Source organism: Equus asinus, chromosome 3 (assembly GCF_041296235.1).
Source record: "Equus asinus isolate D_3611 breed Donkey chromosome 3, EquAss-T2T_v2, whole genome shotgun sequence".
Taxonomy (NCBI): domain Eukaryota; kingdom Metazoa; phylum Chordata; class Mammalia; order Perissodactyla; family Equidae; genus Equus; species Equus asinus.
In genome coordinates, this window is record NC_091792.1 from 160,281,465 (window position 1) to 160,299,064 (window position 17,600).

The 17,600-nt window shown below is 46.2% G+C and overlaps 1 protein-coding gene across 8 annotated transcripts in view; it reads right to left on the reverse strand.

Moving 5' to 3' along the window:
• Window positions 1-203: 203 nt before the first annotated feature.
• RNF4 (ring finger protein 4) overlaps window positions 204-17,600 on the reverse strand; it is a 34,085-nt gene continuing 16,688 nt past the window's right edge. For 5 of the 8 annotated variants that reach the window (XM_014829704.3, XM_070506398.1, XM_014829703.3 and 2 more), the window contains 3 exons: window positions 17,434-17,548; window positions 15,350-15,429; window positions 11,202-12,944 (listed from right to left, as the gene is read on the reverse strand). In XM_014829704.3, coding sequence (XP_014685190.1) covers window positions 11,979-12,944; window positions 15,350-15,429; window positions 17,434-17,473 — 1,086 coding nt within the window. In that variant the 5' untranslated portion in view covers window positions 17,474-17,548 and the 3' untranslated portion in view covers window positions 11,202-11,978. Of the gene's footprint in view, window positions 2,447-3,071; window positions 3,121-3,859; window positions 4,020-4,479; window positions 4,490-9,066; window positions 12,945-15,349; window positions 15,430-17,433; window positions 17,549-17,600 lie in introns of those variants that run through there. The other 3 variants (XM_014829705.3, XM_014829702.3, XM_070506397.1) reach the window with 3 other exon arrangements.

Sequence of the window (17,600 nt, forward strand, 5' to 3'; positions counted from 1 at the left end):
GCTGAGGTTAAGATTCTGCTCAATTAGGGATTCCAGGGCGTGGAGCTGTGGTTCTGCTCCAAGGATGGCTTCTCACCCACTGGTTTCTGGGTCCGTACACTGACGCAAAATACACTCATCATGAGGCAGACAGGAATCACAGACCTTGGGCAAAGGGTGGGGGATATTGATCCCAGAGAGCAAATGAATGTATGAAAAAGATATTTGATTCAAATTAATGGTTTTATTTCCATCTGTAACACTAGCAGAGGAGTCCAAAACAGACTGACATACACGGATATAGTTTAAATGTAACAAAGAAAGATTTGAACTATGTACATTGAGGAAGGGAAAGGGATTGTTTCCATATCAACCTTTTCCTACTTCGCAGTTTCTGAATACTAGAAACTAAACATTTTTTCCCAATTTAGTATGAAGGAATATAACTTTTATGATCAATCATTTGTCCTTAAGCATAAAACTTAAGAGGTTTTGGCTGCGTGGTCATCTTGGCTCCTGAAGTCTGGGTATCATCAGAAACAAAACAGTGTTTCCATGAAGCCCAGCAGGAACTTCATGGCAATGATGTCTAACCGGAAGGCAGACACACCGCACATCACACTGATGAAAACTGATGTCCTGCCCTCCTCAACTCCAAGTAGAAAATTAGTACTTTCATTCAAACTAACTGGAAGTGAGCCCAACAGTCAAAAAGTCAAAATGAAGAGTAAAATGATTTTCTTTTCACATAGAGGAGGAACACTCCTTCAGCCCCGTTTAAAGTGAATTCTGTGCCAAGTTCCTGCTCCTTCAGAAGGGTAAACTGAAGGTCAGTTATTGCTAGCAAAGCCAGAGGAGGCCCCTTTTCCACTCTAAAGATGTTTCACATGAAAAGGCTGTTGGTTTGGCTTGAAGCCCTCTGAGGAAGGAGTTGGAGGCAGGCTGGCAATGCGAGGCCCCTCCCCTACTAGCCACCCCCAGCCCTGTGCTGTTAGGGGCAGGCTGCACCACCCTGTCGCCCCCTCGAGGACCTGAGGCTCTCACACCCTTGTGGAGGTGAACAGAGGGTGCTAACTGGGCCCCTTGGAGAGGAGAGGACACCAGACTCTGCCACCTAAAACCTACAGAGCAGCCCAAAGCCCAAAGCCCAAAGAGCAGCTTCTGAAATGAATGTCAGTTGGTGGGGGCGGGTGAGAAAGCCAAGGCAGCGCCCAGCCAAGTCAGGTGGGCCAAGCTCTTGGAAACACAGGGCAGCTGTAACTTGGGCAACAGCATGGACACGGGTGGCTGATAAGGCCACAATTACTGCCACCACTTCCCAGCATCTATGCTTGAGTAGACATTAGGCAGTGGGGACTGAGGACCAGAGGACATATGGCAAACACAGGATGGATTTTATCAGAAAAGAGAGAGGACACCTGACCATGTGCCTGCCCTGTTTACCTTGCATGGCCTATGCCAGGTGAAGAACTCTGGGGCATGGGTAAAGTTCCTGAGAACAGGTGGTGAACAAGATGGGGTGGGACAGGCACTGCTCCACAGGCAACATGAGGCCTCTGAGGGGACACTAACAGTGCTACATCCCCTGGGCTGCTGAAAAGGAGGCAAAGAACGGGCTTTATTGCACATTTCGTTCTCAGGAAACTGGGGATTGCCCTGCAGAGGTTCTCTTGATCTGGAGAAATCCCTGCACATCAATGCTAAGGTGCAGGCAGAATCACAGGTGACCTCTGACTCTCAAGGGAAGAAAACAAGTCCAATGGTTGGTCTTTCTGGGGCCGTGCTGGCACCTGGGATCCTCGGGCCAGATGGACCATGTCTGGCTTGGTCACTGTGGTGGGCAGACGCCGGGGACGAGGTAGCACGCCTGGGAGAACTGGGCGGACCTGCTCCGCTCTCTGGCCAGGGCCAGCCCCTCGACGACACCGCCAATAGGAAGCAGGGGCAAACTTTCCAAATGGGGAAAAATTTCTTGGCAAACGTGCAGGTTCCAGAAAGAGGCTGGAACCACAATTCTCAATTCCAATGTGCCTGACTCCCTCCCTCCTACCCTGGAACTGGACCACCCAGAGGAGCAGAGATACAGACCCTGGCCTGGGAGGGTCCCGGCTCCAGCCCCACAGCATCACACCGGAGGTAATGAAAGGATCCAAGAGGGGGTTGGAAACAAGGGAAAAGTTTACATATCAGATGTTGGTTCTGAAAATAGTCTTTGAGCTCAGGAAATTGGAGGCAGATAACCTATGTAAGGCTGTGTGGAGAACCCAGCCAAGCTGGCTGCCTGTCCATCCATCTCTCCTAAGCAGCTCTCAACACTTCATATATAAATGGGGTGGTATCGTTTGTGGTTGATCTTTTTCCTGCAAGTTGGGCAAGTGTTAGCATTCTTAAGGGAATCACGGAGGCACTGGCTACAGAAGACATGGCCACATTCTGTAGAAACAATGAGACGTCCATTCTGCACAATCTAGAAAATATAAAAAGGAACAGCCTTCATGTTTACCCTTGTCCCAGAGCAGCAGTCCCCAGAGAATCCCACTCCCGACCATCCACAAAACGATGAGTGAGAGGGAATGCAAGGCCACGGGCTGCAGCGGGAAAAGCAGGGAGACGGTCTGCAGGACCAACAACATCTGCTCTGAGGTCTCAGTCAGGCAAGTACCCGTGGTGTCTCTGAAGCTAAAAGCAGAGGCAGGAGCCAGTCTCCGGGCAAGAACAGTTTGAGGGACTTAAGGCACGTGAACCCATAGGCCTAGTGAGATCCAGGGCTGCTGTGTGGACACATGGTGGGGCAGTCCTGGAGGGCTCAGGGGCGACAGTTCTCCTACTTAGGCCAGGACAGAGAACACACAGGGCTGACCAACTTGCACAAATAACCCAGGGAACATAGGCCTGAGTTGAAGGCTGCAGGGCCCAAGAAGTTGGCACATTCTCCCTTCACGCACAAATGTGTGACAAGCCATGTGCCAGCTCAGGTGACTACAGAACGAAGTTGTCAAATCCCACCTAATGAGAAGATTCTCTCTCATCTAATTCTCTCACTGAAGCAGTCTGGAAACCAGGAGCAGGGAAGACAAGCTGGGTTTGCTTACCTCCGAGTACCCGTCCATGCAGATCGGACAACTGACAGTACCAGAGGGCCTAAAATCACAGTGCTTCACGTCAGTTCCTCAGCAAACTCAAACATTCAATCACTCACTCTAAGTGGTTTCATATAAGCAGCCCATATTCCCTACAAGAGCCTCCTCTGACTCTGCCTTAGCACAGGCACCCGGGAGACTTACAGGAAGCCGGCTGCCCCGAGGGGTTGTGGTGGGGAGGCCATGAGAATGGGGAGGAGAGAGATGGGAACAAGAGAAGATGCAGACAACCTGAGTCACCCTGTCCACCCCCATTCCCCCAGCCTATGCTCCCCCACGTCCCCTCTTCCAGCCTCCCTGTCTGGGGCAGGGATGTGCTAGCACGCCTCAAGCACTCCTACTGCAGGAGGTTGGGGGCCACTGGGTCTGTTCTTCACATCAGGTGGTGGAGTGTGCCACCAACCTGGGGCTATTCACACCCACCCTGCCAGTGCCCGGCACACCCTGGTCATGGTGGGAGTGATCCAAAGCTAAGCACAGCTCTGGTCCCACTTGCATCCAGCTTCTGGGCAGATGCTTTGACAAGCCCTTCTCAAGCCGACGGCTCACAGCACTTGCTGAAGGTCCAGTTTTTTTTAATACCGTGCCCCCTGCCCCACCCTCTCCACTGAGAAATGGAGAAGGGGGAAGAGGACGACTCCCACTCCAGGGGGCCAACAGTGTCCCACATGGCCAGAGGCTTCTTGGTGAGGGAGCTTGTCCCCAGCATGGTGGCAGCAGGGTGGTGGGCAGGCTGGTACCTGAGTCCCGTAGCTGCCTCTTCCCTGGTGTTTCTCGGAGTATGGGTGGTCACATACACGTCTCTATCCCTGGACAGCTCCTCGTCATCACTGCTCACAACACAGCTGTCAGCGTGGTCCTGGCGTAGCCTCCTCGCATTCCTCCTTGGCCGCCTCCTTTCTAAGGTGTGAGTCCATGTTCAGGGCAGGGGCCTCCCAATGGACCACCCTCACCACCCTCCTTGCCACCTGGGAAAGGCCAGTCTCACACCCCAGGGAGGAACAGTCGGCTACCATGCCCAGCCATACCCCAGAAGGTCCTCCCCAGCTCCTCAGAAGCCACCCTCCTGTCTTCCCAGGAGAAGCCCCCATTGCTGCCATGAACAGGTGCCAGAGCTGTGGGTACAGTCTAAGGCAGCCAGCTTTCTCCAAAATCCAGTGGGACTGTAGCTCAGCAAGAGGGGTGAAGTCTCCTCAGTAGGCTCAGAGGACTGACTGAAGGCCGGTGACCCGGCATTACCACAGGTGTCTTCCCACCTGGCGTTCCTGCACCCATGGGTCTGGCAACGCCTGCACATGCACCCCTCACCCACGTCAGTTCTCCATCCAAACCCACTGACAAAGGAGAGGAAACCACTCACCGTCAACAATCTTTTAAAAAGGAGAAAAACAGAAAAGAAAGACACAATCAGTTTGACATAAAATATTCTGTATTTTTAAAAACTCTTAAATGATAAAATTGAAGGATTTCCTGTTTCAAATGCAAAGTCCTTAGGGGACCAGCCAAGCCCCACACGGCATGGACAGGTCCAAGGAGAGGGCCCTGCCTGTGCCCAGCTGCAGCAGGCCTACACGCCTCTTCTCTCCAGACAGGCCCACCCCAGACCTCTCTGCCTCCCAGCAGCTGCAGTGCTGTGCTCCAGCCCCCCAGGCATTTAGTGAGTCTCTGGGAGCTGCTGGCCGTGTGACCTGGGGAAGTTACTTACCCTCCAGGAGCTGGCAACTTCCTCTTCTGAAAAACAGAGGCACCAGTGCCCAGAGCTCACCACTGTGTTGTGAGGACTAAATGAGACAACGACTACACCACAGGGCACCAGGGACACAGAGCCCATGACTAGCTCCACATGCTCTCCTTGCCGACACAGCCAGCAAGAGAATCTTACTCCATGTAGGCTATTGCCAAAGATGGAGCCTTTATTGGGAACAGGGTGTGCAGTGCTTAATACATTATCAAAAATAAGTAACAAACAAAAACAGGCCATGCAGGGAGTAATGAGAGTGACATACACCAAGGACTGAGATCAATTCAATTGTGTTCTTGAGGCCTCCAAAAGTTAATGAGAACTTGACAAGCCCACTGCCTGACTATTCAGAACTCACAGTAAGGCTAATTCTGCTCTAACAGTTTCAAACCAGGTGACTTCAGCTCTGCCACTGAGTTACTACTACCTGTCTGTCTATGGTATCACAAACAGCACATCCTTTCCCTCTTGCTCATCGTGTGTGACTACTTCGGAAAAGCTCTCATGACTGCTGCTGAAAGCCCTGCTGCCCACCTCTCCTTGGCTGACACCTATGGCAGGGGCACGGCAGGGGGCATGGGGGCTGCCTCCTTTGGGCACACTGTCCTGCCCTGCAGAGGTGGGAAGTTTAAACTCTCTAGTGTGACTCCCTTGCAGCAGGGTTTCTGGACATGAACTAAACTCCCTCAATGAGACACACTTATGCTATCTGGAGGGCAGGAAGGTGGAGGCCAATTCCAGCTACTGTAGGTGTTGCTGCCGGCAGATACAGCTGGGGGCATGCAATGTCCTAAGCCCACGTCCCTCCTCCCTGGCAAGGGGCTGTGGTAGTGTTTCCTTGAAACCAAAGAGATCAGTGCAGGTAGTGGCTCCCACAGTGGGTCAAAGCTGAGATGTTGGACTTATTCCTAGAAACCTGTTCCTCCAACCTTTTCAACACCATGAAGCAACTCCTCACATATATTAAAACCCACTTCTGCTTCAGAACAACTAGAGTGGATTAAGTTTTCCAACCCGAACCCTGACGGACAGATGGCCATCTCAGGAAGGAAGAAGGTCTGAACGTAAAGATCTTCATTTTGCAGATGAGAACGTAACCCACACGTGGGGCTACTGAAGGCCCTCTTTTAAAAAGGAGACTAACACAAAAGAAAGACACAATCACACTATGAAACTAGGGGACAGTCAACTTTATCATCAGGACCATATTTACTGGAAGAAAGGCTTGGGCTGGCAGAAGGTGCTGTGCATATGAAGTCTAGAAAAGGGGAGGGAGCTCTGAATTTGGCCGGGATCAGAAGGAAATTCTGCTGTTGGCAAGAATGACCCTGGCTTTCCAGACCTCCAGCACTGCCTTCACCTCCCTTTGTCAAGATGGACCACTGGTTAGATCTAGATACACCTGGAACGAGTGTCACACTGCTGGCTCCCCAGTAACCAGTGTGTGGGAGGTGGGTCTCCCAGGCTCTGAGTCAGACCCAGCTCGCCTCTGGCAGTGCCAGACTCAGGGCCAGAACTGAACACAGAGCCCCAGGGAGGTGCACATGCTCCCTAGTCTCAACGCCCACGATGTGTGCCGCTGCTCCACACATTACTACTGCACGAATGAAGACATGCTGGCCAGAGAGCCTCCCTAACTGGTGGTGACTTTCCCCTATTCTTCAATAGAAGTAGAGCTCAGAGATGAGGCTTCTTGCCCAAAGGGCAGAAGAATGGCACCACAGCATGGCCTCCCAGCTCCATGCCCTTTCCACGCCCCTGTGCCACCTCCTAGCTGACGGACAGGAGACGCTATCACTGGCGTTCCCTCCAGCAGCTGAGCCATGTCAAATTCTGGAATCCCCACAGGTGTCTGCAAACGCTCTGGAACGTCCTTCCTCATGGCTGTAACCCTGCAGATGGCACAGTGCTTGCTGGGCACAGAGACGGCAGCAGGGTGAAGAGTATGAGGGCTTCAGAAACGTCGACTGCAGGAGTGCACAGGCGGAAACAGGAACAACACAAGCTCTGGAGGCTCTCACCTGGCTGAGAGGCCATTAAAAGAAAGAAAACTCCAAATCAAAACAACCCAATTCACCAGTCCCCTGGTCTGAACAGCTGAGTTAGTACTGTGGCGAGCTGGCTCAAGATCAGACCCACACATTCCACTTCACCTTTAGTCTGGCTTCTATTTTTCTGACTACGGAATAAACCACAGGTCAGCGCATTTAGAAACAAGTGGAGACATCTGGAGAATGAAGAGCCTGCAGCAGGCACATCTGGTGCTGCTTCCTTTCACACCTGGGCACTCTGACTCCAAGTCGGCCACCCAAAGCCCCCTTTGAGTTTCGGAAGCATAGGTGAGCCTCCGAAAACCTCCAAGTGCAGACACCCATGTCACAGGCTCCTGGTCGGTGGAGGACAAGCCCTTCCTCTACTAGTGGACAAAACGCCTGGCATTCTAGGTGGCTTCCAGGACTGTGGCAATAAGCCTGGGTGAAACAACGGGACAGAACCAAGTGGCAGGAATCATTGGGGTCCTCTCCACACAAGCTTACCCCTGGCACTTCTAAGAATGTTCACCCAGCCGAGAGCACAGACAGCTGCTCGCTTTAGATGACCTTCTCACTCAGCATCACACATTGTTTCACTGGAAAAAACAGCCATCTCCAACCACTGTGCCCACAAAAGGCTACTCTTTAGACCCAGTAGTTGCACATATGATCCAATTACAGATTACTCTTACTGTAGCATTGCCAGGAATACCAGGAAGACTGGTGCGGACATTAACATTCTCCTTAAGTCGGTAATCCATGTCAGATTCTATGTACAGCTGTTCCCCCAAGTCTTGGGCATGATGAGCTCGTCTTTCTTCATATATAATTACACTGGTTCACTCATTCTAACAGTCATTGTGTGCCCCTCATGCCCTTTACTACTCCCTGAGATGGACAGGGCTCTGTCCCCACCCGCCAGGGAGCTGCGGTCAAGCAGACCCTTTCAATAGTTTCATAAATGAAAAACCAGGCAGGGTACAGAGTATAACATAAACAGCATGATTCGTTAGTACACTATGGAAAGAGACCAAAAAAGATTCCAGGAAACCAACTTGACTTTAAAAGGAACAATCTTTTGAAATTCAATGAGGGAAAATAGTTCCAGCAAATACATTTTCAATAACCTCTCCCTTAAAGACTCAGTTTCTTAAAGAGAGGAACAAGTCTCTTTTCTATCAGTTCATCATTTCTAGCCAGAGCAGAGACTGGCATACTGCAAATGCTCATGAAAAGTAGCCTGAAATTTTTAATTCACCTATTAAACCAGGTCAGAAAGCAGAAGGATGGAAAACATAAGCAGAGATTTCCAACAAATGGCAGGCCCGTATTTCCATCAATTTTCCCAGTGAAAACAACCAAAAACAAGGTAAAACATACATACTTTAAGAGGTATCAAAAAAATTATCCAACCAAAAGTGAAGGAAGTATAATAATCCAGAGGAAAAAAGCATAGAAGATTCTTGAAAAATTAAAGCCTACTTCCCAAAGCCTCACAGAGAAATCAAAGCCCAGGCAGGAGCCGTGGGGAAAGGTAATTTAGTGGAAGCCAGCCACCCTGTGCAGGCCAGGCTTAGAGCAAGTCTCAGCAAACTTCAAAGAACACACAAAACATAGTTTCTGATCAATAATGCAAAGAATCAGTATCTTAAAAAAAGAAAGCTCCCATATGTTTAGAAGTTAAAAAATACAAATTTGATAAATATGTTGGATTGTGAAATACTAATAACAAAACTTGCAGGATAGAGCTAAAGAAAATATAATCTTAAATGCATTTATTAGAAAAGAAATGGGGCCAGCCCTGTGGCTGAGTGGTTAAGTTCGTGTGCTCCGCTGTGGCAGCCCAGGGTTTCGCTGGTTCGGATCCTGGGCATGGACATGGCACTGTTCATCAAGCCATGCTGAGGTGGCACCCCACATGCCACAACAGAAGGACCCACAACTAAGAATATACAATTACGTACTGGGGGGCTTTGGGGAGAAAAAGAATAAAATAAAATCTTTAAAAAAAGAATAAAAAAGAAACGATGAAAACCAATGTTAGAAAAAGCAAAATAAAGAATAAATCAATAAATGAAGGATCCAATAAAGCCTTGGCAATACTAATTTAAAAAGATAGAGAACACAAATAACCAGTGTGAGAAATGAAAAAGGAGACATCACTACAGATTCCACAGAACATAAAATATTATCAACAAATTTACGCCAATAAAAGTGAAAATTTTAGATGAAATCGATAAATTCCTAAAAACTGTAGTTACCAAAACTCATTAAAACTCTAGGTCAGGTACTTTCACTGTAGAGTTCTACGGAAGATTCAAGGAAGAAATAATTCCAATCTTACAAAATCTTCTGGAGAACAGGAAAAAAGGGTGCTCAACTCATTTATAAAGATACCAATACTCTGATACCAAAACCCTATAAGGAATGTGTACAAAAGAAAAATTACAGACCAATCAATCTTACTCATAAACACAGACGGAAAAATCAGATACCAAATAGTAGCAAACTGAATCTAGCAATATATAAACAGATAATGTCACTACAATGTTTAATTGGTTTAACACTATAAACCAATGTAATTTTCCACTTTAACATAGGAAAGGGGAAAAATTATCATTAGATGGAATTGTTAAAATTTCTCATTGATTCACAATGAAACTTGTAGCCAAACAGAAAACAGAGAGGAATTTCTCCAATGTGATAAAGTGTTTAAAGAAACAAAAGAGACTCCTATAGCAGAGATCTTATGTAATGGTAAAACTTTGAAAGAATTATTTCAGATTTGGAATGAGACAACAGTGTTCATGACCGTCACCATTTTTACTCGGCCAGTGCTGAATTTTTTAGCCAGTGCATTAAGGCAAGAAAAAAGGAAATAGCAAAGAACCAAAACTTGTTCCTTGTACACAGAAATCCAAAAGATACACAGATTCAGAATTGCTAGATTAAAAAAAGGAAAATCGATAAAACTCAACTGCATTTCTTTATATTAGCAAATAATAAAAACAACACCAAACTTTAAAATACCATTTTTAATGGCATCCTAAAATACTATATACCTAGGAACAAATCTAATGAAAGACGTGCAAAACCACTACAAGGAACAGTATAAAACTTCACGAGAGGCCTGAAAGATCCCCATTCTCGAAAAATACACAAAAGTCAATTTATGTGGATTACAGACCTAAATGTGAAAGGCAAAACAGTAAAACTTAGAATACAGAAACGTATTTTTCCTATATAGGATTTTCTTCAACAAACTGATAATTCAACTGTATTAAGAACCTCTGCACATAAACCAAAAGGAGAAAAGACAAGCATCTGGGGAGAAGATACGAAACAGAATTACTGGCAGGTTCATTTATACAGAATACCTACAACAACAGGACAAGGCAGATAATCCAATGGAAAAATGAGTAGGAAAAAAGATTCACTATTAAAAAAAGACAAAAAGGTTGCTTTGTTCAATTTCTTCAGCTATTTTAAAACTTGTATATACAACATGTGGGTTAAAAAAACTAAAACAACAAAGATTTGAACAGGCAGTTCACAAAAGAGGAAAATGAACGACCAATAAACATAAAAAGATGTCAATTTCAACAGTAATCGGGAAAACACAAATTAAAACACAATGGGATACCACTAGGCAACCATCACACTGGCTAAGAGTCAAGTGGTGGTACAACCTCTTTGGAAAACAGTCAGGCATTAATCTAGTAAAAATCAAAGATATGCATACCCTGGGACCCAAGAGTGATGACCTTTTTTGGATATGCAATGCCAAAAGTAAAGTTAATTTTGAGGAAAAATATCAAACTATGGATGTACAAAGTCTCATTGCATCTTATAGCATTTTTTATCTCTCCTAATTCATTGGGGGCTTTGGATTCCTTAGTGAGCTGGAAAAACCAGAGTCTGTGAAGAGGTTCTCATCTAGTCTGAAGAGGGTTCACAGCAGCTCTGAAACCATCCCTGGGTCCTGCTTTAAGGTTCCAGAGCTACTTCTGAGCAGAGCTCAAGTGTGGTACACTTAGCCTATCCCAGATTCTGGTGGAACTGGTAAGATCAACCTCAGTTTGGGAATGGATACATTTACCCATTTCACACTCTCTTGCAGGCAGGGCCTGAGGTCACCGTGAACTTTAATTCATCTAATAGATGCCCCTTGTCCTGAGTTAATACTACGAGGTTTCCCAGTAGATCTGCGTAGGTAGTGAGTACTTCAGCCTCAGGTGTATTTCTCACTGTAAATTTAAAAACTGGCATTTGGATTTACTAAAATGAACAACAACAAAAGGTGGAGAATGATGAGAGTAAGAAGTGTTATTAAGTCCAAAACAATTATAGTCACTAGCCACTTAACAACATGGATATGTTCTGAGAAATGAATCATTAGGTGATTTTGTCATTGTGTGAACATCACAGAGGGTCCTTACACGAACTAGATGGTACAGCCCACTACACACCTAGGCTACATGGTATAACCTAATGCTCCTGGGCTGCAAACCTGTACAACATGGTACTGTACTGAATACTATAGGCCAACTGTAACACGATAGTCAGCATTTATGTATCTACACAAATCTAAACATACAAAAGGGACAGTAAAAATATGGTATAAAAGCTAAAATATGGTACACTTGTAGAGGGCACTTACCATGAATGGAGCTTGCAGACTGGGAGTTGCTCTGGGTGAGCAGTGAGTGCGTGGTGAGTGAATGTGAAGGCTAGGACATCACCGTGCGCTACTGCAGACTCTGTGACACTGTACACTTAGGCTACATGAAACTTATTAAAAAATATTTTCTTTCTTCAATAATTAACAGCTTACTCTAACTACAAACTTTTAAATCTTTTTAACTTTCTGACTTTTGTAACAACACTTTTCTTAAAACACAAACACACTGTACACTGTACAAAAATATTTTCTTTCTTTATATCCTTATTCTGTAAGTTTTCTATTTTTAAAATTTTTAATTTTCTTTTTTACCTTTTAAACTTTTTCATTAAAACCTAAGACACAAACACACACGTGAGCCTAGGCCTACACAGGGTCAGGATCATCGTCGCTGTCTTCCATGCTCACATCTTGTCCCACTGTGGAAAGTCTTCAGGAGCAGTAACACGCATGGAGCTGTCCTCTCCTGTGATAACAGGGCCTTCCGCGGGAACACCTCCTGAAGGACCTGCCTGAGGCTCTTCTTGAGGAGGCGTCACTCTTTTCAGAAATATATCCACGGTGGTTTGCTTGGTTTGTTTCTTTTTTTCATCATAGATTTGCTTGTAAGCAGATAATGCACTATGAACATTCCTCTCTATTAACAAAAACCTTTCGGTATTGGGGTCCATGTCTTCAAACTTTTTAAGGAGCTTGCTGAGGTCTGTAAAAGCTTCTGCTAAACCCTTCACTGTGAATTTTCTTGGGGATTCCTCCTCCTCTTCTCCCACAGTTTCCTTTTCTCTTACCTCTTCTTCAGCTATGCGTTTCTGCTCCAGTTCCAGCTCCTCTTTAGCCAACTCCTCAGGAACCAGCTCTAGAGTTTCCATAAGTTCTTCCCCTGCCTTTACATCAGTACTTGCAGACTCACCACTCATCTTCACGTTATGTAATGAATACCGATTCTTGAATCGTTTAAACCACCCAGAGCTGGCAGTAAATTCAACATCGTAGTCAGGTCCAGCCTTTTCTTTCAACATTGCAAACAAACTTTTTGCTTTGGCAGTGATCATCATGGTGCTGAGAGGGATTCGCTTGTGTACCTGGTCTTCAATCCAGGTCATCAGAAGTTTTTCCATGTCTGATATAGGCCCTTCTCGAATTTTTGTTAGTCTAGTTGCCTTCAATGAAGCAGATCCTTTAACAGCTTCCATCACTTTATTCTTATTCTTCAAGATCGTAGCTATGGTGGAATGGGACATGCCTGACTGGCGAGCAATAACCATCACTGATTTTCCACCTTCGTAGTCCTTAATCACTTTTAATTTCGTTTCCAGGTCAATCACTCGACGTGGCCTCTTACTGGCAACATTAGCAGTGGATTTTGTACGCTTAGGGGCCATAATGAACAAAACAAGATGAGATTAAATCAAGCACAAGAGAAAATGATGCAAACAAGAGACACGGTAAGCACAAGATGTATGAGGCTGCTGCTGGCGTAACACAGCATACTGTTTTAATTTTTTTTATAAATAGAAAGAGTACACTCTAAAATGATGATAAAAAGCATAGTATAGTAAATACATAAACCAGTAACAGTCGTTTATTATCAAGTATTATGTACCGTACATAATTGTATGTGCTATACTCTCGTACGACTGACAGCATAGGTTTGTTTACACCAGCATCACCACAAACATGTGAGTAATGTGCTGCACTACAACATTACGACGACTATGACATCACTAGGCAACAGGAATTTTTCAGCTCCGTTATAATCTTATGAGACCAGCTTCAAACATGCGGTGTTGTTGACCAAGATGTCATTATGCGGCGCGTGACTGTATTTTACGGCTGGAAACAATGAGGTCACAGTAAGATAAGTCCTCTGATCAAACTGACCAGTACATCTGGGACCAGAACCCAGGACTCCTGCCTCCCAAGCCAGTTTCCCCTTTATCTATCTGCCTGCCTTATGGCTATTTACCCACTCCCAGGACAGCTCTCCCAATTCCAACATTCCTGTCCTTGTGTCTCTGGATGACACTCCATGCGTGGGGAAACAAGAAGGTAGGAAAGCTATGGAAGAAGGCCACGTAGCAAGAGGAGTCTAGTCATCAAAACAAAACCAAGGCATGGAAGGGGACGTTGTGATGTCAGTTTGTCACCCAACAGAAGGCAAGCATTGTCACCTTGAGGGCAGGAAGTGAGGTCTTGTGAGCAGAATCCTGGTTATCTCCCCAGGACCTGGCACACTATAGGTGGACACTGAGGATTGGAGAAAATAAAGACTTGGCACTCCTTTTAAGTGTTAATCAGTAACCAGAATACAGGCTTTAGCTAAGGTACCAAATTAAGCTATCTTTCCAGATCCACACAGGAACTAGCACCAACGCCAGTCTGTATATATGTACCTCAGAAAATACACTCATCAGATCCTGGCAGGGAACACTTGTGGCTAAACCCACTCTGACTTATCCCATAAAGTTCTAACCCATCTCCAGGGAAACTACCAGCTCCCATGTGGGAGCCAATGTTCCACCTGAGCATTCATCCATGATCTGTTGAGGGTGGTTTAATAGCTTGGCAAGAGCAGCTGCCTTTCCTTTGAGATGGAGGTGTGAGGGGGGCCCATGAAAGGACAGACACACAACAGGACAGCCCAGTGGTTTCCAACCAAGACCAGAGTCTAAATCTCTAAATCTATCAAGACAGTTACCTGTCTTTGCCCTTTTCCTCTTTTAAAGAAGTCTTGATGCTTCTCAGTGCAATTCTGTTCTGAAATTCAAAACAGTCAGGATAACCCAAGACCAGTAGGCCCCAAGGCCAAGGGAAGACTCAGCCACTAGCAACTCTGACTCGCCCCACTGTACTACAGTCCTCAGCAGCACCTACCTCCCACTTGCCCAACATAGTCAAATGTCAACACTTCCACTCCACAAACTGCACACTATATCAAAAGGTACTCAAGAGGCATCCTCCAGAGAGGGAAATGCATCCTTAGGATTCGGGTCCAAGGGCTCATCAGACTCCCAGACCCATGCACAGGTGTGCACCTGTGCACTGTGGAGCAGGTCCACAAGATCTATTCCTCAACTTATCCTCTGACCAGACCAGGTCTCCTTCCTTGAGGGCCACACATTGGGTATATGTACTCCCTCCCAGAGTCCATAATTAGTGCCATGGGAAGGGGGCATAAGCTACCTCCCAGGCTCCGTCCTCCCTAGTCACAACACAACCAAGGCATCAGGTGGCAATGCAGGATACCTGCATCCTCCAAGGCAGCTGCTTCTGGAACTCAAGAGATTTCCCACTGGCTGTGCTGAGCAAATATTTCCATTCCCACCAGCTATGAAAGTGTAAACTCACATCTACTGGGCACCATCCTAGGTGCCAGGCACTCAAATACAGGATCTCTTTTAATCCTCACAATACTCTATCGACATGGATGGCATATCCCCATTTTACATGAAAGAGGCTAAGTAACTTGCCCAAGGTCACACAGCTGACGTAAAGTGTAGAATCAGAGACAAAAGAGAGATGGGGGCCTCAGAGTTCTCCCCAAATGGCTTTTGAGCCAGCTGTGGAAAGGTCAGGGTCACATAGATATACTGTCCACAGGCAACAAAGCCACAACAAATGATTTTCCTGAAACCTTTCCCATCTTGGGCTCCAGTCACTGAATGCATGAGTTTCTTCAGCAAAAGCCATAACCTGTGACCAAGGCCTTCAGACGTCGGTGCTGGCCAGGGACCCACAGCCAAGAAAGTGCCAACTCTCACACTCCAACACTTACCACGACAGAGTCATTGTGAGTCAAGTCGACAACCACAGGCTCTAAAGATTCACAGGTGAGGTCCACTATTTCGTCACCAGCTTCAAAATAAAGCATTTTAACAGCATTAGGAGGAAAGTAAATGCATACTGCTCTAAGCTTCATTAATATGATTACAAAGAAACTCATACCCCTGAAGTGCAGAATGCAAAGAGCATTAGGACCAATCCCTTTTTCAGGGGTAACAGCCAATGAATACTCTTTCAGAATTTTGCTGTGAGCGGCAGTGTAGTTTTTACAAATATACCATTGAGGAGAGGTCTTATGTGCATGTGAACACCTCTACCCCTGTGGCCTCACACTGCTACACGGCTAGGCCTCCATGCCCACCCTGCTCCTTCACAGGGCAGAGGCAGCAACTTACCTGGGGGTGGGGGGCGTCTGAGGAAAGGATCAGGCATGCTCGGCTCAGGGATTCTCTCTTTGGGATGGACCCACCTGACATCTCTGCTCTCCTCCAGCAGGGGAAGCTGGCGGCTTACATTCACCCATAGACCTCAAGTCATGCTTAGCTCTGCACCTTCATTAGTTAGGTTTTAGTCTCCATTTAGGTCTCAAGCGCTTCCTAACTTGGGTGGACAAAAGGGGAAAGGATGTGTGCCAAACAGTTATGGGCACTTATGTCTGGAAGGTGGGAACGCATGGCAGAATACAACTTCCATATATAAGTGAAAAAAGATTTACAACCATTTTTGCCTCTATTATTAACATCAAAAACTATGAGAACAGGACTTTTAGAAATAGTATTTGTTTAATATGTTTTGGGAAAGTGACATGTAAATACATTTAGCATACTCAAACATGTTTTATTTTCTTGTGTTAAAAGTTTCACAGGAATAAAACCCACAATATATAAGAAATATCCAATGCAATTTATACAAAATAACTTAATCGAGAGAGTGGGCCAGGGTCTCAGCCACCAGGCTTTTAGGAATTCATGGTTAAAAGTGAAACTCAGAGACCACAGAGACAATACTGACAACTTCACTACTCTGAAGAGCCCATGACATCTCTCTCAGACAAGCTGCTTCTCTTTAGGAAGATGGTGCTAAGGCCGAGAGCAAGTTGCTTCTGTTTAAATGGCAGGTGTTAGGCATTACAGTAACAAAAACAATCTCAATATATGCAGAGCAAAGGGACTCGATTCAGGCTGTTTGCCACTTCCCTGAGCAGGCAGAAGGGGAAAAATCCAGTCTAGCTTCTGCCTATACCAAACTCTCTCTAACACAGGCAGCTAGGGCAACAAGTTTGCTTTCTTGGACAATTTTTTGTCTTAATGAAAAAGAGAGGAGGAAAGCTATGTACTTAACAAGGCGAAGCAAAGTGGAGACACAATTTCAAATAGAAAAAGTCCCATGGCAGTCTCCTGTGCATTCCCAGAAGGCCAAATGGGTAGCTCCGCTAATCGGCCCTTTCAAAACCCACGGAGGGGGGCCTGCCCCGAGGCCAAGCAGTTAAGTTCGCATGTTCTGCTTCAGTGGCCCAGGGTTTCGCTGGTTCGGATCCTGGGCACGGACCTGGCACCACTCATCAAGCCACGCTGAGGCAGCATCCCACATGCCACAGCTAGAAGGACCCACAACTAAAAATATATACAGCTATGTACCGGGGGGCTTTGGGGAGAAGGAGGAAAAATAAAATCTTTGAAACAAACAACCAACCAACCCATGGAGGTCTTAGGGTACCAAAGAGGGCAGCTCTTCCTCACTTTAGCTTTAAGTTGTGAACGGTAGGTGAGTCTGTGCAGGTCTTATAAAGACACTGGCATAAGCTAACCCTGGAGAGTAAATGTTATCTGCCAAGCACTATGCTAAGTGTTTTATGTTACTGACTTACTTCAGCCTTCTGACAACTCTACGTAGCAGGTACTAGTATTAGCCCCAGTTTCAGATGAGGAAACTGAGGCTCAGAGGGCTGTGTAACTTGCACAAGGTCCCCTGGCTGATGGGGGCACTGCTGGGGACCAAGTGGCTCCAGCGCGCATGCTCACCCATGTCTGTGCACACTGCACCACCCCATGGTCACGGTGTCCCTGGTGATCTTACCACTTTCCACGAGTTCTATGGGTTCTGCTTCCAAGGCCATCTCAGGGGTGGAGGCTGCTTCCCGAGTTCGCTTCTGGGCTTGTCTAGAATTTACTGTCCCGCCACGACGCTTTCTCTGAGGGTATCCAGGGGAAAACAGTCACATGAGCTCCTGACTGATATGATTT